The following is a 24,889-nucleotide window of genomic DNA, read 5'->3' as shown; positions in this document are numbered from 1 at the left end:
TGAAGTAACATGACACATTACACACGGGGTACTCAGACTGGCAAAAGTCCCCATATGTTCACATGGAAGAAAAGGATACGGGACCAAAGATTAAAATCCGCTGTCCCTTTTTGCTGGGCCTTGGTGACTCAGGGTAGTATTCCCCTGGCTGATTATCTATTTGACGGAATGCAGACTCAGTTGGGATAGGAATTCTCAAGGAGGAACTGCCTAGGTCAGGTTGGGCCTGTGATGATGCCTGTGAAAGAAACCGGGGCCGAGCTAATGTGGGTGGCGCCACGTCATGGGCTTGGACCCCCCCCCCCCCCCCCGGACAGGATGAAAATAAGACGGAGCTGAGCAGCTGCTGCTGCGGCTTCCCTGCCACGGTGGACGGTGACCTGGAACCGTGAGGTGGAGTAAGTCCTTTGTCTTCTAAATCGTCTTTGCCAGAGCATTTTATCATGGGAGCAGGAAAAGCAACCAGGGTACCTGGAGCCCACATCTAGAGGGGAACTGACGAGGGGAGCGGTCCCTGAGCCAGCAGCCACCCTCCCTGCAGGACATCCAGGGGGACACCCTCTGCCCACTCAGAGCAGGTGCTCTTTCTCACCCGCTCAGGACCCATCTCAAATGGCGAGCGAAGGGGAGAGGTGCGAACGGAGCCAGCCCTGAGTATACTCCTGTTAGCAAAGCCAAGAGGCATTTAGAGAATGCCGGGATGACCCGATTAGCCACAGGTCAATGCCAGGGCTGAGTCAAAGTCCAGGCTGGGTCCTCCTGGTCCCCTTCTGCTGCATGGCAACTTGGCCTAGACTGTAAACATCAACTTCTCAGCTCCCTGGGGCAGCGGAGCCAGCCTGACTCGGGACATTCCAAGCAGAGGTCAGAGCCCAGGCTAGAATCAGCAGAGTATCTGCCCACTAGTACCCCAACTAAGTCACTCCTTGGGGTGAGGGCCCTATGGAGTGTCTGCCTGGTCTGAATGGGTCTGTCCAGAAAGGGGTTCAGGGTGAGGCTCAAGGCTCTGGCCTCGACAGCAGGTTCCACTTGCTCGACAAACTGCAAGGTGCTTTACAAAGGAAACTCTTCACACAGGCGGAAGATCTTAACGCTTCTGCCCCAAACTCTCTGGGGGCTGGGGATGTGGCCTGATTGTACAGTGCTTGCCCAGTATGTACCAGGCCCTGGGGTCGATCCTAGCACCACACTGTGGGAGTTAGGGCACGATGGTAGGTGTGGCTGTTGTAAGCCCAGCACTTGGGAGGTGGATGTAAGAGGATCAGAAAGAAAAGGTCATCCTCCGCTCTCTACATAGGGAGCTAGAGGCCATGGGACACTGTCTCGATAAACAAAAACAAAAGCCCGGAGGTGACTCTCCACAAAAACCCTATCTCCATTCTGAGCCTCCCTGCTTAGCTGGCTGACCTCTATTCTCCCAGCACAACCCCCTTAGCCTGGTCCTTCTGGTCTCTGAAGCACTAACGGGTTGCAGCTTCCAAGCCTCCTGTACACTGGGCCCCTGCTTAGCTTGCTCCTGGCCAGCTCCTTCTCGGTGTTTCCTTTTGGTCTCATCTCAAATGTCACACACTCCCCAGAGAGGCCTCTCTGGACCACCTAGCCAGCGCAGCCTCTGCACTAACATTCTCTGGGACCCGATCTGTTCCTTTTCTTCTGACAAATCTTCCCCCACTCAGGGGCAGCTCCTCCAGGGCAGTGGGGGTGAGGGCACAGCTACGATTACTGCGTTGGCACCCAGGGTGCTCTGCAACCCATGAATATTAGATGAACAGCTTCAACGTAGACTATGGTTCTTACATAGTGACACCCAGGACACCCTGTCACCACCAGAAGGAACGAGGGCAGCCACGGCATCTCCAAGGACTTTTGAAAATCAGAAATGCCAGATACTGCCTGGAGAAAGCGCCTATCTGGCCTCAGGTATCACGAAGGTAACAGGACCCTAACTTCAAAGGCCCTTCCTCCCCTGGCCACTGGAAGGGAGCACTGAATCTCCTCAGGGGAGGAGAGATGTGAATCTGTGAGTCACCCCATGGGCTCCATAGGCCCTGGCACCTGGGCAGAGAGAAGGGCAGAGGCCTCGAAGGCAGGGGAGGGGAAGGTAATCACTCACTCTCCACGTAGAACACGCCCACTTTGTCCGAGTCCGCCATGGAAATGTAGAGGACTATTTCGTACCCGGCGGGCAGGCGGTCAGGGCCTTTGGTCCGCAGGATCATCTGAGACATGTCCTGGAGATCTGGGGGTCGAGAGAGGAGGTTACCAGGAGGGCCTGTGGGCGCTGGTCTGACCACTGCTTTTATTCTTCCCAGCAGCACAAGGCCCCTCCATCGTGCATGCATTGTTGCAACTACTGAGAAACCTAAAGGAAAGGTACTTAGCTCCAGCACCAGGGAGAACTGGCCAACCCCGTGGGAATTTTCCCTTTTCTTGTCTCCCTGCCCCACCCCCACCCTTCATATGTAGACCAGGCTGGTCCTGGTCTGCAACTCACAGAGATATGCCTGCTTCCTTCCTTCCTTCCTTTTTCTTTCTTTCTTTGTTTTGTTTTGTTTCGTTTTTGTTTGTTTTGGTTTTTCACAACAGGGTTTCTCTGTGTAGTCTTGGCTGCCCTGGATTCGCTTTGTAGACCAGGCTGGCCTCGAACTCACAGAGGCCTGCCTCTGCCTCCCGAGTGCTGGGATTAAAGGCATGCACCACCACCGCTCGCCTTTCTTTTCTTTCTTTCTTTCTTTCTTTCTTTCTTTCTTTCTTTCTTTCTTTCTCTGTCTGTCTGCATGCCACCACAGTGTGTGTGTGTGTGTGTGTGTGTGTGTGTGTGTGTGTATGTGTGTGTGTGTGTGCATGTCTATATGTAGGTCAGAAAACAGCTTGTGGGAGTCTGTTCTCTCTTTATCATGTGTGTACCAGAAAGTGAACTCAAGTCATTTGGCTTGGTTGCAAGCACCTAACCCACTGAGCCATCTTGCTGGCCCCTCCAGGTTTTTCTCTCCCCATGCATATAAAGGTGTACCTGAACGCTATTTACAGGCATGTATTTTCAGCACTGAACATTTGAGCTGTTATCCCCTGTAAGCCCAAGTATACTCCTGCATCACCCCCTGCCCTGCCTGGGGCAGGACACCATGTTCCCACTGTCCCCCAGTGTGGCCCCGCTGGCACCTTGCTTGCTGTAGACCTTTTCATCACTACAGTCCTCCTTGGGCAACCAGGGCGTGTCGCGGTCACAGTTAACCAGCAGGATGGCCCCCTGGCCCTCAGGACCCCAGGTCCAGGATGCCTGCAATAGCAGAGATATAGGTCAGTGCTGCCCCTGGTTCCATCCAGCACACCCTCTGAGGGATACTAAGGGACAGGCTTGGCAAGAAATAGTTTCTATACATTGGGACAGCAGCTGCGACCTGGAAGGCTTGGTTCCCAAATTCAGTGCCCGGAAAGGACCCATGCGATCACCTAAGTTTAAGAGCACAGAGAGACAGGAAGGCTGAACAGGGCGTGTGGGCCTCAGCTCTGGTGTGAGGTGGCCGTGCCTGGCAGAGCCGGTGGCAGGAACTGACATTCTAGGTCAGGCTTGAGGTGACTTGATTCCAGACACGCTCTGAGTGCTCCCAAAGGGGCCGGCACCTTGCTCTGCTTCCTGTCCTGCCTCGGTGCCCAGAGTAGACTCCAGCTGGGTCGTATCGCCTCTCTGCTGGAAGCCTTCGCTGTTGATCACATAAAGCCTGGATTCTCACGGAAGTGAGGCTGGAGAGCCCCATGGCCGCTTCCACCCACTCTGCTCTACCCGCAGGAATTTCCTTCTGCACCCTAGGAACTCCCAGGCCTTTGTCCTGCTGGTGCCTCCTTCCCAGTCAATGCCACCACTCCGCTTAGAGCCTTTCTGATCTCAGGACACCTGCCCTGCTCAGTACATTGTCCTTTCTTTCTATGGTTTTTCAGGAGCACCGAGGTCATATGACGGTGACAGTGTAGTCACCCACATCATCTTTCCTTGAACTTTGGTCTCTCTAGGCTTTTGTTGTTCTCTGGGCCTGAACTGGTTCTAGAATATAAGCGATAAATTTGTTGTCCTGAGACAGGGTCTCACGTAGCTCAGGCTGGCCTCTGACTCTCCATGTAGCAGAGGATGGCCTTGAACTCTGATCCTCCTTCCTCTACCTCCTGAGATCTGGGATTCCTGGCATGCGCTACCACTATTGGCTAATACAAAAGGTACCCATAGGGTGGGCAAAGACACAGTGAACACTCCCTTCGCTGGTCCAGGTATGGAAATTCTCGCTAAGGGATGAATGACGTTACCCTGATTCCTTAGCCCTGGGATCGATGCTGGGGAGCCAACCCAGCGTTTCCTGCATTCAAGGCAGGCGCTCTGTCAACTGAGCTACACTCTCAGCCTCCTGAGGACTGTCAAGGCCTACAATCTGTTTTAAAGAGCTCTCGCTATAAAGCACTTCAGTTTTTTTGTTTTTTGTTTTTTCGAGACAGGGTTTCTCTGTGTAGCCTTGGCTGTCCTGGACTCGCTCTGTAGACCAGGCTGGTCTTGAACTCACACTGATCCACCTGCCTCTGCCTCCCAAGTGCTGGGATTAAAGGTGTGTGCCACCATGCCCAGTTGCACCTCAGTTTTTTTTCTGTTGCTATAACTTTTTTTAATTCATGTTTTAATTGAAAAATGAGATCATTCATTCATATTACATCTCAAATTGCTGTCCCCTCCCGTGCATCCTCCCATTCCTCCCTGCCTCCTGCTTTCACCCCATTCCCCTTCCCTATGACTGTGACCGAGGGGGACCTCCTCCCCCTGTACATGCTCATAGGGTATCAAGTCTCTTCTTGGTAGTCTGCTATGCTTCCTCTGAGTGCCATCGGGTCTCCCCATCAAGGGGACCTGGCCAAATATGTGGCACCACAGTTTGTGTGAAAGTCAGTCCCCACTCTCCACTTAACTGTGGAGAATGTCCTGTCCCTCCCTCAGTTTTTTTTTTTTTAAGAAGACAGGATCTGCTCAGGTTGGCCACAAACTCTCGACACCTCCTGAGCACTGAGATGACAATGGTCACTGAGTCACTGGTGACTGAGATAACCTCTCCCAGCCTCCTACAGAGAGCCTGGCTAGCTTGTGGCCCATCCCTGCTGTGTCGTATCTGGAGCCTGCTCTGAGCCTCAGCTTCCTGCCCTGTGAAATGGTAGCTGGCCTCTCTGATGGATGGCTCTGGCCGGATGTCCCGTGCGGTCCCTCCCTGCTGCAGTGCTCTGGAAGTCCCCCATGTTAGGGTCAGCGCAGTGCCCGCCCTCAAGGCCAGCTAACCTTCCTAGGATTGTTCTTCTCCACCTCTCCATCCCGGTCTGCATCCACGTCCAGCGAGATCTCTGCAGATGAGAGGCAAATGTGAGTGGCAGAGCCAGCCAGCGGGTGTGGCGAGGCTGGGGGAGCCTGGTGGGAAGCGGAGCAGCTCCCCAGTTCTCTTGGTTGCTGGAAAGAGATGGCCTCGCTGAGGTCATGATCTTCCAGCCCTTCTTTCCTCGCTACCACCTCGGGGGAACCCCGAGGAAGCCACAAATAGCTTTGAAAGTGGGCAGGTTCCTGCAAACCCTGGTTTGAGGTAGGAGGCTGGTCCTCGCTGTGTAGTCGTGGGAGGCTCCGGTCACATGCCTAAGGTCACAAGGTGGCATCAGCAGAACCAGGGTCTGTGATATTTCCAATTTCCTCTTCTGGCCTGTCTCGGGAACATCTATGTACACACATGCCTGTCTGTCTGTCTGTCTGTCTATGTTTCTGTTTCTGCTGTTCTCTCTCTTTTCTCATTTTACTTTTGTTGAGAAATCATGTCTCCTGCCCTGTCCAGCTAAGAGAGCCTGTGATGACAGCTCCAGATAGGTGACCTAAGACAGGGACCCTGCTGTCCTTTTATATTGGGGAAGAGACCTTCAGCACCCCAGAACCTCTTACAGAGAGGCTATGTGGAGCCAGTGGGGCAGAGAAAGTTCAACAGGAGACAGTCTTAGGTTGGAACTCCGGTTCTCTGGTTATGAGCTGTGTGACTTTGGGCAGCTTGCATGACCTCTGTCAGCTCCTAGTCCCTCATCTGCAGCATGGGGTTCTGGTGGCAGCAGCTGCACGTCTGACTTTCCGAGCTATGTGACTCCATGTGTGGGGCTGTTCTGGGTGCAGGGTGTTTAGGGGCATCCCTGGTGGCCACCTGCAAGATGCCAGTGATGTCCCTCATGCTTCGAGCTGTTGCCTAGCACTCTGGGGAGGCAAAACGGCCCCGAGTTAATGGCTGTGGGAGGAGCGTGGGGTATTGCCAGGGAGGCGATTGGAGCACACTCAGCAAGAGACATGCTGTTGTCCGGCCCAGTCAGTCCCTTTTGGGTGGGAGGGAGGGTCCTGATACAGGGAGGATTAGCCCAATGGGGTCCAGAGTCAGATTCAGGTGCCTCCTTAGTTCACAGTTCAATTCTCACTGACCCCACTGCGGCTTTTGTGGGTGCCGGAGACGGGAAGGCCACGAGGTACAGGGAAGAGGCACCTTCTAGGGTTCTACCCTCCTGGACCTGCCATGAGCCCGTGCCACGGGGCATCCCACTGCGGACGATTGTACAAGGTACCCCACTGGAGTACCTGCTGCAACTCGGCACTGGGTGGCCGATACACAGCGGACTTCTCCGGGAGCCTATGGCCCTGGAGAGAATACAATCACACACATTTCAGAAAGGAGCAAGCTCAGGGCTCTGAGCCACCTACGTGGCTCATGACCGAAGCTGGGCTGGCAGAGGGGAGGCCCTCTAACCGCAGTGAGAGGCTGAGGTGCAGGGACAGTGTTGACATTGGCTCCCGGCTTCACCAACTTTGCAGCCTGCCCTGCCTCGCTCCATGAACACAGCGCTCTGCCAGCCCTGTGGCAGCTGGCACTCTCCAGGCCTGTTCTCCCTCCACCAGCTCTGAGGAGGAGACCCACATTGCCACGCAAACCAGGAATCTGAGGCCACTGAGCAGGGAGGCCACACCCCTAAATACCGAGTTCTCAGAATGCAGGGTGGTCTTCCTACCTCCTACGGAGCCTCTGACTCCAGACATCTGTTCTGCGCTACCTTCCCCGTTGATCCGGTTGACCCCTGGCTGACACGGGCTGACATCATACCTGGACAGTGTCTAAAAGCCAAGCTTGCCTTTAAAGTCCCAACATTTGCTTCCCTGAAGGTCATTGGCCATATCTTCACATGGTAGCCTTGTGACTTCATTTATAGGGCACGAAAGAATGCTCAGGTTTCTATGGTGGCTCTCACTTTGTAGCTCTGGCTGTCCTGGAACTCACTGTGTAGACCAGCCTGGCCTCGAATTCACAGAGATCCACCTGCCCCTGCCTCCTGAGTGCTGGCATTAAAGGCACGTGGCACCACATCCAGCCTGTCATCTGATTTACTACTCCGAAGGAGCTGCCACCTCCCCATTATGAAGTTTGCGTTTTCACAGTCTCGCTCTTGGCCGCCTCCTCTCCGTTTTCCACAGTACCTGTCAACTCTCTTAGGACTTATCACTGGCCCCACAGTCAACTTACGTCTCCACTGTCTTCTGGCCTCCTCAGCTACCAGCCATTCCCTGGACCTTCTCCAAGGTTCTAATGGGGCCACTGTCTATAGGCCAAGAAAGAGAGTCCGGACCAGCCCTTCTGAGCTCTGCCCTCCCCATGGGGAGGGGAACACACCTGTTTCACAGCCTCTGGACTCCAGACATTTCCCAGAGGCCCCTGGTCCTGCTTCAGCTACCCAGAATAGCCCCAAGGTGTCAGGTGGCGCTGGGAGCCGGGGTGTGGGGGCAGATTCACGGGAAATGTCACTAGGATTGAGTTTGAGGCCATTGCCCCATGAACCTAGATGTGGGAGCTGTGGCTGCATTTGGGCCAGCCGCCAGCCCTGGGGACTGTGACTATGCTGGCCTGGCCTTCTGACTTGTCCTGGGACCTTAGGATGAAGTGTGAAGAAGGGCTCTGGGGACCAGGAGAGAAATGACATCATGCCCTGGACGCTGACAGCTCCAATCCTGGGCCTGGGGGGGGGGGAAGCTCAGGGCATGTGGAACATTTATCCAAGGTGCAAAGGGGACAAAAGTACTGGGGCTTCAGAATGTGTCCTCGCCGCTCTGCCAGGACCTCAGCAGGAAGGATGACTGTTCTCTCCTACCTTCCCCCTTCCTCCTTTCCTCAGAAAAGTTTATAGCTAGGGAAAAGTGGAGTCCAGAGGGGACGGTCTATTTGCCAGGGCCACACAGCAGGGTCAGACAGAGATATGGCCAAGGGCTCCCTGGTTTGCTCTTGTATTCTAGGATCAAGTCCCTTCGGGCAGAGAGGAAGAGGAAGGGGGAAGAGGGCCTCCGCTCAGCACCTGTTGCACCTGAGTCCTTGGAAGTACCAGGTTAGAATGCCCTGCAAAACTCCCTTTTGCAGATGGAGAAACTGAGGCCGGGGGTGATGGAGCTGGTGCGAGATCACCATGAGGTAGACAGAGGAGGCAAAGCCACAGCTAGTTCCTGCCTGTCTTGAGGCCAGGGCTCTTGCTCAATGTGGGCTTGGGACAGTCCCAGTGACATGCACTCCAAAGGGCTTCTGTGGGGCCAGGCCTAGTGTTTAGGGATCTTCAGGGTGTCCCCGCCTCAGAGTGGAGATGCCAGAGGGAGGAGAAGGTCAGGTGGGACACAGACCACAGGGTGGGCCAGAGTGACATTTCATACAGCCTGGTTTTACAATGTGAGTGGCTGCCTTTGGTTTAGAGAGGATGCCCGGCCCAGGGAAGCGGTGTACCATCTGAGCTATGTCTCAGAGCATCCTCCTTTTTTTGAGATGGGGTTTCCTTATCCCTTCTCAGCAAGCCTTGAACTCTCTTCTTAGCTCAGAAAGGCACTGGGATCCTGTGTCCTGCCTTAGCCTCCGAGCAGCTGGGATGACAGGCATGTGTCTCCAGCCCGGCTTCCTTTTCTGCTTTTTAAAAAATGATTTATTTATTTATATTTCATATGCATTGGTGTTTTGCCTGCGTGTATGTCTGAGTGTGTCAGATCACTTGGAGCTGGAGTTACAGACACTTGTGAGCGATCATGTAGGTGCTGGGTGCTGGGAATTGAACCCGGGTCCTCTGGAAGAGCAGTCAGTGCTCCTAACCACTGAGCCATCTCTCCAGCACAAAACCTGCCCCTGCCCATTCTTCTTTTAAAATGTTATTAATTTACATATATAATTTGAGATAGGGTCTTATGTAGCCCAGGCTGGCCTTGAATTTGCCATGCAACCAAGGCTGGCCTTGAAATCATGATCCTCCTGTACCCAAGTTCTGGGATTACTGATGTGCCACCACGCCCAGCCTTTTGTGCTCTAAAAAGAAATTGTTTATTATTACTGGGGGCGGAGCATGTGTGGAGAGGTCAAAGGACAACCTTTGGGGGCTGGTTCTCTCCTCCCACCATAAGTTCTAGGGCTCCAAGTCAGGTCATCAGGATTTATCTGCTGGGCCACCTTGCACATCTGCCCCTGCCCCCTGCAACCCGCTGCTTTTCAGTGTGAAAAGGAAGGTTGCAGCTGGAAACAAACTATTTCATCAATGTTGCTTCTCCCTCTTGTATAGAAAAGCTTTCATTCTCCTCATTGTCTTTGGAAGGGCCAAGGGATGTCCCATGGACCTGGGAATTCCCACTTTCTTTGGCAGGTCTCTGCGCCCCACCCAGACCCCTGTGCCTTTCTCTTCAGGCATCCCTCACTCTGTGGGATCAGGTTTCCTGGGGGGCCCAGACATCTCAGACAGGCGGGGCTGTGTGTTTGCACCGCTCTGTCACAAGCCAGGGCTTACACATTGGGGAGTCAGGCTACAACTCTCGAGCCCCCCAACTCCCTATCATCCTAAGGCCCCCTCCCCCATGCAGAGGGAAGAACAGGGTGACAGAGCACCCAGGCCCCTGGGGAGATTAGCTGAGAAGAGAGAGAGAGAGAGAGTCCTGCAGCCTTGAAGGGCCGCAGGAGGCTGAGGAGGAAAGAGGGTCTCTCAGAGAAGTAACTGCTTTTAGGGGGGAGGTTTCTCGACCCACTGAAAAATGAGATAATTGATGTGACGTGGTACCCTAGCAACCGTTTCCAGGTGTAACCCAGGCATCTTTGTTTTGGCCTGTATGAGCCTCAATTTCATCTGCTTAATGGATATAGTCTTAGTGTCACTCCTTGGAATAGCTGAAAGGCTAGATCGGCATTTTGGTGGGTAGACACGTAGGTCTGGAACATGGCATACTGTAGGTGCTTGGGAAATGTTCCGTGTTTATCTGCCTCCTCTTTCTTTTCCATTTCCTTCTCATCAAAGCACCCAGCCTAGTCCCTAGAACAGCTTGGTGTATGGTGAGCCGGGGTGGTCTCTGTCACAGCTGAGTGGACAGAATGAACCTCTGGATTCCTTCTAGCTTGAAAACATCATTAACAGAGAATAAAACGAAATCTCATCTGCATCAGGGACTGAGTGCTCAGAAGGCCACATCCCTCGGCTCTGCCCAGCCTACTGTGTCCCTCACACCCAGGGCAGAGCCGTGCAGGGCAAGAAGTGAGGGAATTGTCTCCAGTTTGGGACTCGATCTGCCACACTGTTGCTGTGTGACTGTGAATGGGTTTCCTAACCTCTCTGGGCCACTCCATCCCTTGTGGAGCAAATGAAGAGCCTGGACCAGAGGAGTTAAGGACCCCAGGCTGGGGGTGGGATGGCTGTGAGGACTGTCAGGGACAGCGGAAGCTTCCGGAGCGAGTCTCCTGGCCGCAGAGTATGCCTTTGGAGGAGGGGGGATGGGTGGACACAGGATTTGAGCTTTTCTCTTTCTCCTTGCAGCCCACAGGGCCTGTGATGGAGACTCTGAGTCTCCCTTCCCCGAATAAAAGCCCCAGGGTACACGTGTTCTGCTCCAAAGCTTGCATTACTTGGTTTACTTGGAAGTGGCTCCAGGAGCCAGCCTGCCACACTGAAACCTATCCAGAGCATTTTTGCCAGGTCCCCCAAAGCGAAGACACCCAAACCCCTGTACCAACTCACCGATGGCTGTGAGGAAGAGCCCAGCCTGGTCAACGGGGGCGCTGCCCTCCTCATCATAGTAGTTGACAGTGACCTTGGTGAGATGCACACATGGGGATAAGAGAGAAGGGCAGAGGTCAAACAAAGCAAGACAAACAAACAACCAGGAATAACCCCCTACCTCCCAGCCTATCAGTCCTTTCTAAACCCCTCCTCCAGCAAGCACCCCTGGGCTGCTGAGATGCTTCTCACAGATACGCCAACCAGACAAGGGGCTCCTCACCCCCACCTGCCCCGTGCCCCCGCACATCCTCTGTTTCCTGGGTTCAACGCCCACTATGCTGTGCGCCTAGCTCCAGCTAAGCCCCAGGGACTTGTTCACATGGATGGTGCCTGGTGCCAACACTGCAACGGACTTAGGGAATACTCATGAGGGAGCCCAGATGGGGCTTGGCTATGTCACTTGGGAAACCATTTTACCTCTGATTGCTCAGCACCCCACTTTATAGGCCGTGAGGTCTGGGTTGCTATGGAGATAGTCTCCAGTTATCCTATGGGTCTGAGAAGTTGTTTGGTTTTGTTTTGTTTTTTTTAAGAAAAAAAAAAAAACAAGCCAGGCATGGTGGTGGATGCCTTTAATCCCAGCACTTGGGAGGCAGAGGCAGGCAGATTGCTGTCAGTTCGAGGCTAGCCTGGTCTACAAAGGGAGTCTAGGACAGCCAAGGCTACACAGAGAGACCCTCAAAAAACAAAACAAAACAAAAAAACAAACAAAAAAAAAAGAAAGAAAAGAAAGAAAGAAAAAAGAAAAACAAAACAAAACAACACAACCAGATAGACAGGCCTTGCCATTTATCTCAGACTAGCTAGCTTCAACACAGCAGTGATGCTCCTGCCTCTGCCTCCTAAGTGCTGAGATTACAAGTGTGTACCCCAAGTCCCGGCTTTTCTTTGCACGTGTGCGTTTTCAAACACTCTTCCCACGTAGCTCTAGCTAGCCTGGCACTAAGAAGCTGAGGCTGGTCTCAAGCTTGCAGCAATCCTCCTGCCTCAGCTTATGTGTCCTTCAGTTCTCTGGGTCTTCCTTCTTTCTTCCCTCCCTCCCTCTTTCCCTCCCTCCCTCTCTCCCTCCCTCCCTCCCTTCCTCTTTCTGCCCTAGGAATGGAATTCATGGCTTCACATATGCTAGATACACAGCTTCTGAGCTATGGTCCCAGCACTAGTTTTCACTTAGACAATTATTTTACGTGTACGGGGTTTTGCCTGCATGTATGTCTATGTACCAAGTGAATGTGTGGTACCTTTGGAGACCAGAAGAGGGCGTCAGATCCCCCTGGAAGTAGAGTTACAGAGGATTTTGGGCCACCACGTGGGTGCTGGGAATTGAACCAAGGCTCTTTGGAGGAACAGATTGTGTTCCTAACCACTGAGCTATCTTTCTGGCTCCTAGTTTCCATTTCTTGAGAAGGGCCTCATACGCCCCATGCTGGCCAAAGGGGGCCTTGAACCCTTGATCCTCCTGCCTCCACCACTTAAGGGCTGGGGTTACCGGTTTGCGGCTCTATACCTGACCACCCTCCCCCTCCCCCCACTGCCTGGGACTGGAAAGGACTCTATGGCTCAGGCTAGTGTGGTCCCCCAAGACTCCTGCATGGTCTTGTGCTCCCTCAGCCCTGGGTCCTGTCTTCCTGGCCATGGTACCTTGTCGCTGCTGGCCTCTGTGCTGGCCTGAGCCATGCTGAGCCGCAATGTGGTGCTGGGGGACAGGGCCCAGCGCTGCTTGCCATTGGTGACCACCTCCTCTGCTTCTCCATCACGCACCACCTCCACCTTCACACCCTCCGAGTGCTTCAGGCTGAAGGTTTTGGCTCCTGCAGGGGCTGCACTGTAGGAAGAAAGGACAGAAGGTGAGAGGGAGCCCAGGCAGGGGGCTTCAGGAGAGAGTTCCAGATGGGTAGGCAGCTCCCAGGCAGACCCCAGCTGTGCTGCTGTGACAAGCTGGTGGCAGGAGGTTGTGAAGGACACAGAGTCCTGGGCCAATCTTGTACCTGTTGTGTTGGAGGCTAGGGACCCAAAATCTCCTTGTCTCTATGTCTCTGTCTGTTTGTCTGTCTCTGTCTCTGTCTCTCTCTCTCTCTGTTGTGTTAGAGACTGAACCCACGCAGACTGAACCATACCTACAGCCTTAGGACTGGACCCTTTTTTTTTTTTTTCTTGTTAGACAGGATATTTTCATGCTAGTCAGGCTGGTCCCGAAGTCATCATCTTTCTACCTCAGCCTCTCCAGTGCTGGGATTTTTACACATGTAGTACCACACTTGACTTAGGCTCTGATTTATATACATATATATGTGTGTATATTTACATATTTCATACATAAAAATAATATATATTTATTATTGAAACATGGTCTTTTGTAGCTCAGGCTGCCCTCAAATTTGCTATGTGGGTGAAGATGGCCTTAAACCTCTTTTTTTTTTTTTTTCAGACAGGGTTTCTCTGTGTAGCCTTGGCTGTCCTAGACTCACTTTGTAGATCAGGATGGCCTCAAAATCACAACTATCCACCTGCCTCTGCCTCCCCAGTGCTGGGATTAAAGGTGAGCATCACCACGCCTGGCCAGGCCTTAAACTTCTGAGTCTCCTGTACCCACCTCCACAGGCTGAATTATACGCCTGTGTCACTGTGCCTAGCTTATGCCATGCTGGTGCCTGAACCCAGAGCCTTGGCCATGCTAGGCAAGCACTTTACCAACTGAGCCACACCCCCATTTTAGGCCTTGAATTCTTACTGCAGATGGGCGACCAGCTTTGGGCGCACCGGGCTCTACAGGGTGAGTGACAAGCATTGACAGAAGGATGGTTTTGCTCCAAGGTAGAGCTGAGCCTGGAACCTCACCTCCTGCCTAGGGTCACTGGGAACTTAGCAGGATGGAGTCTGGAACCAGGCCCTGTAGGGGAGAGGGACGGCTCTACTGGGCGCTCATGCATGGCTTTCTGCTGAAGGGAAAATTGTTGGGGAATTATGAGAACTCACCAAGACTTGGGGCAGGGGAGAGCACTGGCTTGCTCTGGCTGCTAGGCACTAAGATGTCCATTCCCCTGAATTTATATGCTGACAGTCTAACTCTAACAGGGTGGTGCCTGGAGACCTTAAGGAGACGGGGCATCATGGGTTCCAATCAAATATGAACGGTGGCCTTTCAAGAAGTGACAGAGAAAACAAAAGAATGAGCACATGGCAGCAGGTGCCAGGCCAGCCAGGGGACAGAGAATGAGCACATGGCAGCAGGTGCCAGGACAGCCAGGGGACAGAGGTGCCAGTGTTAGCAATGTCTGTAAACCCAGGTTTGAAGGCTCCTAAGATCCACAGCGGGTCAGGGGACTCTGGGAGGGATCTGTGTGGGATTTGAGAAGATGACAGTGCAGGCCTGAGTATGTCTCAAAGGCATAGCTGCCGCTCTTGGGGGCAGCAGCTCAAGGTCCAGGAATCTCAGAAACACAGGCACTGTTTAAAATTTCAGGGCATTTTTCCTTTTTTTCATTCATTTCTCCTCCTCCTCTTCTTCTTCTTCATCATCATCATTATTTTGCTTTTGGACACAGGGTCTCTATACGTAGTTTTGCCTGGTCTGACATTCATTATGTAGACCAGGTTGGCCTTGAACCTGCTCCAACACTTGTGCCTCTGCTGGAGATGCTGGGATCACAAGCTTGTGCTGCCATGGCCAGACTTAAATCTTCAGGACTCCCTGCCTCCATGCCTACAGACTTAGGGGTCCTATGCCCTGAGAGGCTGCTAGCTTGTCAGGGCCAGGTGAGACCGGGGGTGGCTGGTGATGAACAAGAGGTTGAAGCTTGTGACTCTCAAATGTAGCTGCAGTGGGAGCGGCAGCAGTGGCAGCTTAGACGCCTTGTCCGACAGAGACTGCTGGGCCCTAAGAATGTACATTCTAGAAACTACTGAGGCCACAGATTGAGAAATATTAATGTCACCTTCAGCACTGTGGTCTCGTAGCTCTAGCCTGGCATGGGCCATGGTGGTGGCTGGGGGTCTGTGGTGAATTTCAGGCAATCCTTTTGTTTGTTTTTTGAGACAGGTTGTTGTTGTTGTTGTTGTTGTTGTTGTTGTTGTTGTTGTTGCTGTTGTTGTCATTGCCCTGGCTATCCTAGAACTCGCTTTGTAGACCAGGCTGACCTGGCTCTACCTCTCAAGTGCTGGGATTAAAGGTATGTACCACCACCGCCTGGCAAGCAATCCATTCTTAAGTCTTTTGGCTGAAATCAAGTGGAGGGTGCTAGAGCCCTCCCCTCCTTGAACTGAGTCCATTTCACCTGGCTTTTACATCAAGCTTCTGTACATGGCTCTTCTGAGATGATGGTGCTTTCCAAACCACACCTGATCCTTCAGGACCCCTAAGTCCCTAGCGTGCCTGCTTCCATCCCTCGGAGCCTGTAAGAAGCTGAAAAAGCATCTAGTGGGTTAACACAAGGACCACATCAGAGCTCCCGGGCTCCAGGCCTCCCACAGCCCTGCCTGAGGCTGAGCAAACAGCTATTCTTGGAGCCCTGGCAGAGGCCACAAAGGCACCATTGTCCCATGTGGATCCTGTTGGCTGCCTCCACCCCCCGGGAAGATCCTGTTAGAATCCCCTGCAGAAACCTGAGAGCCTGGGGCTACAGATGGCCTGGGGTCCCTAGAGGCTGTGGGGCAGTATTGAGAGAGGGAAAGGAATGGGGTGAGGTGGCTATGACCCCATAGCTTGCTGGAAAGAGTCTACTGAGAGCATGCATGAGGCAGGAGGCCAGTCTACGACCCATGTCTGCACTGTGTCCCAGCATCCAGGAGTGACAATAAATGGATGCTTCCTGACTGGCTTTTCTAGCTAGTATCAAAACATATTTTACATATTCATTAATTTAGTGTGTGTGTGTGTGTGTATGTGTGTATGTGTGTATGTGTGTGTGTGTGTGTACATGCGTAGACCAAAGGTTGACACTGGATGTCTTCCTATATTGATTTCTACCTTAGTTTTTTTTTTTAATTGTTTTAGGTTTGGTTCTTTGGTTTTTGTTTGTTTGGTTTTTTTTTTTTTGAGACATGGCTCCTCTGTGTAGCCTTGGCTGTCCTTACTTGCTTTGTAGACCAGGCTGGCATCAAATTCACAGAGATCCATCTGCCTCTGCCTCCCTGAGTGCTGGGATTACAGGCATGTGCCACCGCGTCCGGCTTGCCACCTTAGTTTTTGGAGACAGGGTCTCTCACTGAACTTAGAGCTGACCATTTGGGGGACCCACTTGTCTCCATCCCCCAGTGCTGGGGCTACAGACCTATGCTCCTCACCTGGCTTTTGCGTTGGTGCTGGAGATCCGAATTCAGGTCCTCCTGCTTGCACAGACACTTTACGCTCGGAGCTGAGCTGTCTCCCCAGCCTCCCATGGTGCCCTGTTATCTCTAATACTGGAATGCTGTTTCCTGATTCTCCGCCTGCTACATGCCCGCCTCCCAGTGAGTGGGTGAACGCCTGTGTTTATTTTGCCACAGCAGGCAGCATCTTCTTACTCATTTTGTGTCAGCCCTGGCCAAACCCAGGCACACAGTTAGTAAAAACATCTGCTAAGCCTGGTGTGACACACACCTTTAACCCCACTTGGGAGGCAGAGGCAGGTGGGTCTCTGTGAGTTGGAGGCCAGCCTGGTCTACAGAGTGGGTTCCAGGACAGCCAAAGCTACACAGAGAAAGCCTGTCTTGAGAAACCAAACCAAACCAACCAACCAACCAAACAAACAAACAAAAAAATTGCTGGAGATGGGGCTGGAGGAGGAGGGCTTGCTCACACAGTCATTTATTTACTCAACACACATCTCCTGAGCATTTATTAAGTACCAGGCAGAGTCCTGGTTGCTAAGGAAAGACTGGCTAAAAAGATAACGTATCTCTTGGCCCACAGATCTTATATTCTAGCAAGAGAGAAAGACTTCGTGTATGATGCAATTACTGTGATGACTGCAATCGAGAGAGATGAGTTGCCACGTGGGGGATGTAGCTCAATAGTAGTGTGCCTGCCTAACATGTGAAAGTCTTGGATTCTGAAAATAGGGGGTGCATGATGTCAGGGGCTCTCAGACAGAGTCTCAGAGAAAGCAACATTTGAGCTAAGAGCCTAAACTTTACTCTCGGAAGAATCAGTTAAGCCTGTGGACCAGGAACTCCGCCTCAGCTACAGAGCGGCACACTTTTGTCTCAAGAAGATGTCTTCCAAACTCTGAGCTGCCTTGATGCTGTGGGGCCAGGAGGCCTGACATTGAGATGTGTGTGTGTGTGTGTGTGTGTGTGTGTGTGTGTGTGTGTGTAAGCATGTATACAAGGGGAAGAGGCAGTCATGATTGTGGGGAGAGGTTTGCAGGCAAGGGCTTGCAAGCAAGGAGAGATTTCAGAAGAAAATAATGGAAGTGCTGGGGGCAGCTAATAAGCAAGCCCGTGATGGTAGCTGCTACGAGTGTTGTTGGTGGCTCGGAGCTGGATGGTGGCCATGGAAACGGAGAGAAGTGGCTAGGCAGGCCTGTGCCCAGCTTCTCAAATGCTGTGTGGCCTCTGAGGAGCCACCCAGCCTGTCTGATCTTGTCTCAGACAGTGGGGGAAGGTCTCGGGCATAGCCTGGCAGGGCTGAGGAGGCTGAGGAGGCCCACACTCGAGGGTGTGATGTGCCTCTTCTTTGCTGGCCCCTGGCTGTCAGTGTGTCCATCTGGTTTGGGCCTCATTAACACCAGGCAGGGTTCATCCTTGGAGTGACCCCAGCTCCTGGCAGCCAGGGTGTGACATCCTGCTCTCGGGCCTTTGGAGGAGTTGGAAAGGGGGAGTTGTAGGTGCCAGCCTGGGGAATGCTCACAGGGACAGAGATGAGTGCAGGGAGGGAGATCTCAGTCCAGGCCTCACACCCGATGCTCACTATGGTGGTGACCAGTGTCCTGAGGGCTGACCCTGGGCCTAGGCACAGTTGGTTGAGGCAAATCTTGGCATGTGTGTATATCTGGCCTCCTTCTCTACCTGGTACCCCCCCCCCCCCCATACCCCGCAGCCTCTATCAGAGGGTGCAGTGCCTCTAGTGGCCCAAGGCCCCTCTACAGGGAAGAAACAGTCTAGCCTCTGGTGATTCCCTTCCTCAGAAGCCTTCTAGGACCCTCTCCCACCTATAGAACAACACCCAGCCTCTGAATGAAGCCTTCAAAGCCCCAGTTTCACTGTCTCTCAGCCTTATACTCCAGGCTATTGAAATGACTCTTTTACTGTCTCCATAGGCCTCACTTTCCTGTCAGGTGGGTTTGTTCCCATGGGACGTACCAATTCCATTGTATCCTGAATCATTACCTGTCTTATAAGACCCAGCTCAGTTGCCACCTCTTTCAGGAAGGCTTCCCTGACCCATCAGCCAGAACCATTCTCCCTCCCTTAGCCAGGGCTCCGAATGCTACTCGGTGTTCAGTGTGTCTCTCCCATGAGTCTCATGAACACTTTGAGGGCAGTAACGGTGGTTCCTGGTGATGGGTGATACCATATTAAACCCAGTCCAACTCACAGTGAGAATTCTGGAGAATTAACCATTGCAAGTCACGGGGCTCTCAATCCATACACAACCCCGTGAGAACGGCCTGACCCATCCCACCTCACAGATGAGAACAGCAAGAGCCATATAAAACGACTCTGGCTGGGCTTGGTGGCGCATGCCTTTAATCCCAGCAGAGGCAGAGGCAGGTGGATCTCTGTGAGTTCTAGGCCAGCCTGGTCTACAAAGCCAGTCCAGGACAGCTAAGGCTAACACAGAGAAACTCTGTCTTGAAAAACAAACAAACAAACAAACAAACAGACTCTGCTTCAAAGAAGTCTCAGGACCCTCACGGCGGGGTGTGAGTGAACTATGCAAGCTCTAGGCCTGGGAGAGCCCACAGGTTGGCATCCTCATCATGGTCTTGTAGATAAGGACCCAGAGAATAACAAAGAGAGGCTCCTAGGGAGCTCACTACCCTCCTCCCACTCCGCACACTTATTTGCAGGTAAGAGTCTGATGCCCAGAGAGGGGCCAGTCGAGGGTGGCTCTCTGTCCTCTTGGGTGACTGACTGTCTAAGATGGGCGAGTGTGGGCCTGTCAAGCCTCTGGGCCCAGGGTGCAGCATGCCTATGGGTGAGCAGGAGAGGGGAGGGTCACCTCAGACCACTGGTCTTTGGAGGCGTGAGCCCCTGCGACTATGTCATCCTTCCAAACCTGTGGTCAGCAAGGAAGAGCCTCAGAGACGCCCCCTACTACATGAAGGGACTGTGGGCTTGGTACACGGGGGCACCAGGTCCTTTCTTAGCCTTGCCATCCCTGGGCACCAGCCTGAAATCTGAATCCTAAGCAGCTCCTGGCAGCGTCTCTTGTCCTGGGCTCAAGGCTCTGGGTGTTGTTCTAATTTATGGGGCCACGGGACCTGGCCTGATGTCTTCCTTCGTCACTCCCTCGGCAGCAGGCGTTGCTGTTCTGCCAAGCTCTGCCACTCCACATACCCTTGACCTTCCATGGGCCCATCCAGCGGGGCCTGCCTACTGAGGTTGGAGGTGGGCAGCTCCATCCCATGCTAGGCAGTCTGCAACCATCAATGGAGCACTCCCTCCCTCCCTCCCTCACCCAGAGCCCAGAATGATCTGTAGGGAACAGGGAGGAGCCATGCCCAAAGTATGAGTCTCAGGAAGATGGGAGAGCAGGGAGAAGGAGGAGGGGAGGCTGGAAACGCAGTCAGCAGCCTGGGCTCTGCTCCTCCACCACTCCTCAGCCGTGTGGTCTGACTTTAGGTTCCTCCAGGGTGAAAGGGGCGCTAACAGCACCTATCTCATGAAGTAGCTATGAGGGCTGAATGTATGCAAATTATCAAATGCATATGAAATGAGTGAGCACATACATGTTAGGAAGGCTGCTGGGTATTCAATAAACGTTAGGGAATAATATTAAGTAAATAACGGCACTCTCTCTTTCTCATGTGTGGTTGTGTGTGCACATGTGTATGTGGCACATGTGCTTATATGTGCATACTCAGAGAGACCAGAGAGCATTCTCTCTCTCTCTCTCTCTCTCTCTCTCTCTCTCTCTCTCTCTCTCTCTCTCTCTCTCTCCTTCTCTCTGAGGCAAAGTCTCATATGTAGCCCTGGCAGTTTTAGAACTTACTCTGTAGATCAGACTGGCTCAGAACTCACAGAGATCCACCTGCCTCTGCCTTCCAAGTGCTGGGGTCAAAGGCATGAGCCCTGCTTTATTTCTTTGAGTCAGGGTCTCTCACTGACCTTGGGGGCTAGGCTGCTAGCCAGCCAGTCTCAGGGAGCCTCCCATCTGTGCCCCCTCCGCCCTGGGGTGACAGTAGTTTCCTGTGCGTGCCAGCATTTGAACTCAGGTCCCATCCAGAGTCATCTCTCCAGCCTGAGGCTAAGATCGTTAAAAGACAAAACAAAATAAAACGAACGAACAAACAAAAAAATGGTCTCTTCCTACTGTGCCAAGAGCTTCTAAGTTCCTCAAAGCAGCTTCCACTCAGAAACCACACACCCCACATGAGAGATGGTAGGGACTGGCATTAGCCTGGCAGGGCAGTTCCTACCAGGACCACAAGGTCTGGGAGGAAGACTTTTACTCTCCCCCTGGGTCCTTATCAGGGGAGTGGGGCTTGCTCATTCACCTTTGTGACCCGATGAAAGAACAAGGGGTCCTCACTCCCCTTCCCACACAACTGGGTGCACTACCCGCAGCTCTTGCTCTGTGGAGTCTACTCAGAGATCCTGGCAGGGGTGTGTGTGTGTGTGCCAGCATCCCTTGGCGTCCAGAGCCAGGATCTGTGTCTCAGCTAGGGAGGAATTGATGAGAAGCAGACGGTTGGGTGAGGGCAGTAATGTCAGGGGACAGGGAGCTTCCATCCAGGGGAGGGTGGCCAGGGGTCACCTAGGGTGGAGTGAAGGAGGAAGCATGGGCTGCAGGCTGCAGGACTTACACCTAGGTCCTGGTTGTCACCAGGCAAATGGCTTCCTCTTTCTGAGCCCCTTTTCTTCATCTGCAAATCAGGATGCTCAAAGAGCATCTTTTAGAGCAGGGCGTGATGGCGCACACCTTCAGTCCCAGCACCCAGCAGGCAGAGGCAGGTGGATCTCTGAGTTCAGGGCCAGCCTGGTCTACAAAGTGAGTCAAGGACAGCCAAGGCTACTCAGAGAAACCTTGTCTCCAAGCAAGCAAGCAAACAAACAAACAAATGAGCATCTTCCAGGTCTCATGCAGAATGAAAGAGGGCAGTGCACGGCTTCCTAGTATTAAAGTCGTCACTGACCCATCCTGCTCCTGTCCGCCTGAGAGGAGACTTGTCCCCACAGACACTGGCCAAGTCCCGCTGGAGGAGGCTCCTTTCTGCCTGGCACATGAGCTCAGCTGACTATGACTTTCCTTCTCTGGGTCAGCTGGCATTGACTGGAGGCATTTTTGGTTGTCATATTGTGTGGGGGGAGAGACTGATACTGACGTTGGGTAAACTGAGGCAGGGATCCCTCATCATGCTACACTGTGTGGAACAAAGAATTACCCAGGGAGTTTGTGGGTCTCTGTTCCAGATATGTGCTGTCCAGGACAGTGGCCACCAGCATAGGTGACCGTGGGGCCCTTGCAGAGTGACCAGTACCCCATTCTAGACGAACTCTGAGGGTAACAAAATCTCACAGGGGGAAGAACGTCTAGACGAACTCTGAGGGTAACAAAATCTCACAGGGGGAAGAACGTCAGCTTTCCCATGAACTATCTTTCTGTCGTGTATTCCAGTAATGGCATTTTGGTGTGCAGAGTGCAGTAGCACACAGCCACTCCTGGCTTTAAACATGGGGCCTGAAGACTCAAAAGAATCCTTATACTTACAGCAACTCTTTTCCCTCAGACCCATTTCTCCAGCCCCGACTTTTCTTGATGTTGTTTTGAGACAAGGTCTTATTATGCAGCTCTGACTGGCCTGGAAGTTGCCACGTAGACTATGCTGGCCTCGAACTCACAAAGATCCATAACTGGCCCTACCTCCCAAGTGCTGGAATCAAAGGCATGCACTACCACACCCAGCTTCCAGCCATAACTTTCAAAAAAATTCCTTTTATTAGTTTTTTTTGGGAGTGGGGTGGGGTGGGAGACAGGCTCTCCCTGTGTAGTCTCAGGCTGTCCTGGATCTCACTATAAAGATCAGACTGTCCTTGAACACACAGAGATCCTCCTGTCTGCCTCCCAAGTGCTAGGCTTAAAGGCTGTTTTTCTTCTTTTAAAGTATAGTTGGGGGAAGATTGAGATAGGGTCAGGCTACGTAGCCCAGGCTAACCTGGAACTTGCTATGTAGTCTAAATGAGCCTTGGGCTTACAGTCCCCTCTGGCTTCAGCTTCTTGGGTGCAGGGATACAGGTATGCACCTCCAACTCTGGGTAATGTATCTGGAAATGTAGACTCCCTATGGTCTAGGCTATGCTGCCTCTGGGTGCTGGGGGACTCTCAGTCCTGGCTAAGGTTGGCGCTGTGAAGAACAGCAAGAGTGGACACCTGCCCTCTTGTCCCCCACCAGGCTGGGTCTCTCTCTCTGCTAGGGTGGGGCGAGGGCAAGGGCTTGAGCATGGACCCCCCTTGCTCCCTAGCCCCCCAGCAGAGGCAGCATGCTAGTCTTTCAGACAGTACCCACAGTGCCCCGGCAAGCAGACAGGCATGGCGACAGCTGTGGCTTAGGGACTGAGCACCCTGGATCCTAGCTTTACCCCTTGGCAGTGCCCAATTCAGAGCTGGAAGGTGGGGAGAAATGGGCATGCTCCCAGGCCACTGGTACCTAGCCCGTACTCCACCCCTGTGTTACAATCCTTGGGACCCATGCAGTCTTCATTTGGGGTCTGCATGCAGGACCACCAAGGTCCTGGCCCAGGTGAAGTGGAAACCAGGGCTGAGGCCTAGGGGAAAAGGAACAGAGAGGGGGCCCAGGCGCAGGCTTGCTGGGAGCAGCAGGGCCAGTGCCTCCTGTAGATGTGGCTGGGCCTGTTGGGAAGGCCCTGGAGAGGGGCTGAGGAGAGCACCAGGGACACACCCAGGGGAGCCCCAGAAGGCTTGGGAGAGTCGGGCGCTGTCATGTCAGAATGATCTGGGAACAAGTTGCAAAGAGGACACACCAGCCCAGGTCACTAAGCACAAGGTCTCACCTCAGAAAACCATATACCTCCTGGTTCCAGCATGACCCCCCCCCCCCAGCAATGAAGAACATTTAGAATCCTTGGAGCAGAGAATTGCATATTGGATCTCAGTGTGGTCTCTCAGGCTGTTCACACCACTCGCTCTCCCCAAAGCCTTTCCCAGGTCCCACGCTACCCTCTACCCATTTCCTTGGGGGCACAGGACACTGACAGCACCATTCCTTCACCCTGCTGTCTCAGGCACCCCAAACTCCCATCAAGTGTGTGGACAAAGAAGATTGGGATGAACAAAACAGGTCCTGGCTCCCAGGTCCTCAGTGGGTGGAAAGTGACCCCTCTCAGGGTGAAGTCAGTAAAGGCATTTAGGGACACAGCTCACAGCCAGTGCCTGGGGACAGGCAACCACCAGCAGCCCCCGGGAGGGTGAAATCGGATAAGTCCCAGGCCACATTCCACCTGGGCAGCTCCCCTTTGAGCAAGCCAGTCTCCAGCACATCTCCGGGTGTTTCTGCTTGCTGGGGAGTAAGTAGTAAGTCTACTGGTGGAGGAGGCTGGGTTGGGGTGAGTCAGAAGGGGCTGGGGGAAGTGAAAGGGGTGTGTTACAGACAGCCCATGTGAGGTCACCCAGGGAGAGGGGTTGCAGAGACCAGGCGTGGTAAAGCTAGGGAAAAAGGGAGCAGTCTCAGAAAGGGGTGAAGAGGGCGCTGCAACTCGAGCTGTGTCTGCGGGCATTAGAGGAGCTCACAGTTGCGTGGAAATGGACTCTGGTCTGAGCATTATCACTTTTCTGGGCGTTCTCTGGATTTCGGAGAATCTCAAATTGAGGGACAACGGGGATACTGGAGCCAGGCTGGCCTGGTCCTGGTTCTCAGGGTTTGTGAAGGGTAGGTGAGTCGCCAACTCACCTGTAGACATCTGTCCAGAGCTGCGTGCCCAGCACGTACACCGCCTCAACGCGGCTCCCATACAGCAGCCTCACGGTCCGCTCCCGCATCTTTTTCCGGTAGAGCCGGCTGTCGTCTGCGCTGCTCCCAGGAAGGAGCACCTGCTGCTACAGGTGAGCCTGCCGCTGCGCCTGCGCCCGCAGCTGCACTGCCCCGGGGCCTTAAGCTGCGGCTGGTGGGCGGGGCGGGGTGTGGGGGAGGGGGGGGGGGTGGCTATCCGCCGGACTCCTCTTGGAGTGGGCCTGCGGCCCGTCCGTCAAGCCTGGCCCCGCCCTCCCAGCGCCCCGCAAATTGTCAATTCCTGCTTTCCAAGTTTGACTTGCTCATTCTTTTATTCAATAAATTCTCCTTTCCGGACCCATCCCCTCCAGCTCGGAGGGAAAGAAAATGCGAGCAGAGCAACCGAAGGGACAGGGCAGGAGTGGGTGGGGACGGCTCCAGCAGAGGTAGTTTAGGGCCCGGGAAGGCTTCTCAGAAGAGAGGCTGAGGCTTCTTGAAGATCTTGCCAATGCAAGGAGGGGTGGAGGACAGGAGCCTCCTGAACACCCTTGGGAAGCTGGGCGCCCCACGTCAGATACACTTTGCCATGAGAAACAGGGAATGAGATGGATTCGGGGGGGGGGGAGGGGACGGGGGACGGGGGACGGGGGACGGGGCACGATGGAACTCTGCTCTTGGCAGGGACCAGATCGCTAAGCCCAGGCATA

General features: G+C 53.4%; 1 protein-coding gene across 2 annotated transcripts in view; it reads right to left on the bottom strand.

The window, feature by feature from the left end:
* The window catches only part of PADI2 (peptidyl arginine deiminase 2), a 44,308-nt gene extending 19,954 nt beyond the window's left edge, over positions 1-24,354 (bottom strand). The window contains exons 1-6 of one of the 2 annotated variants that reach the window (XM_084787955.1): positions 24,144-24,354; positions 12,733-12,916; positions 11,053-11,125; positions 5,309-5,370; positions 3,163-3,280; positions 2,114-2,239 (exon numbers count right to left, since the gene is read on the bottom strand). In XM_084787955.1, coding sequence (XP_084644081.1) covers positions 2,114-2,239; positions 3,163-3,280; positions 5,309-5,370; positions 11,053-11,125; positions 12,733-12,916; positions 24,144-24,232 — 652 coding nt within the window. In that variant the 5' untranslated portion in view covers positions 24,233-24,354. The remainder of the gene's footprint in view (positions 1-2,113; positions 2,240-3,162; positions 3,281-5,308; positions 5,371-11,052; positions 11,126-12,732; positions 12,917-24,143) is intronic. The other variant, XM_084787954.1, reaches the window with a different exon arrangement.
* Positions 24,355-24,889: the final 535 nt, after the last annotated feature.

The sequence above is a fragment of the Acomys minous genome (genome assembly GCF_964271855.1).
Source record: "Acomys minous genome assembly, chromosome: 6".
NCBI lineage: Eukaryota > Metazoa > Chordata > Mammalia > Rodentia > Muridae > Acomys > Acomys minous.
Note: the sequence above shows the minus strand (reverse complement) of the source record. Positions and strands in the feature narration are given on the sequence as shown.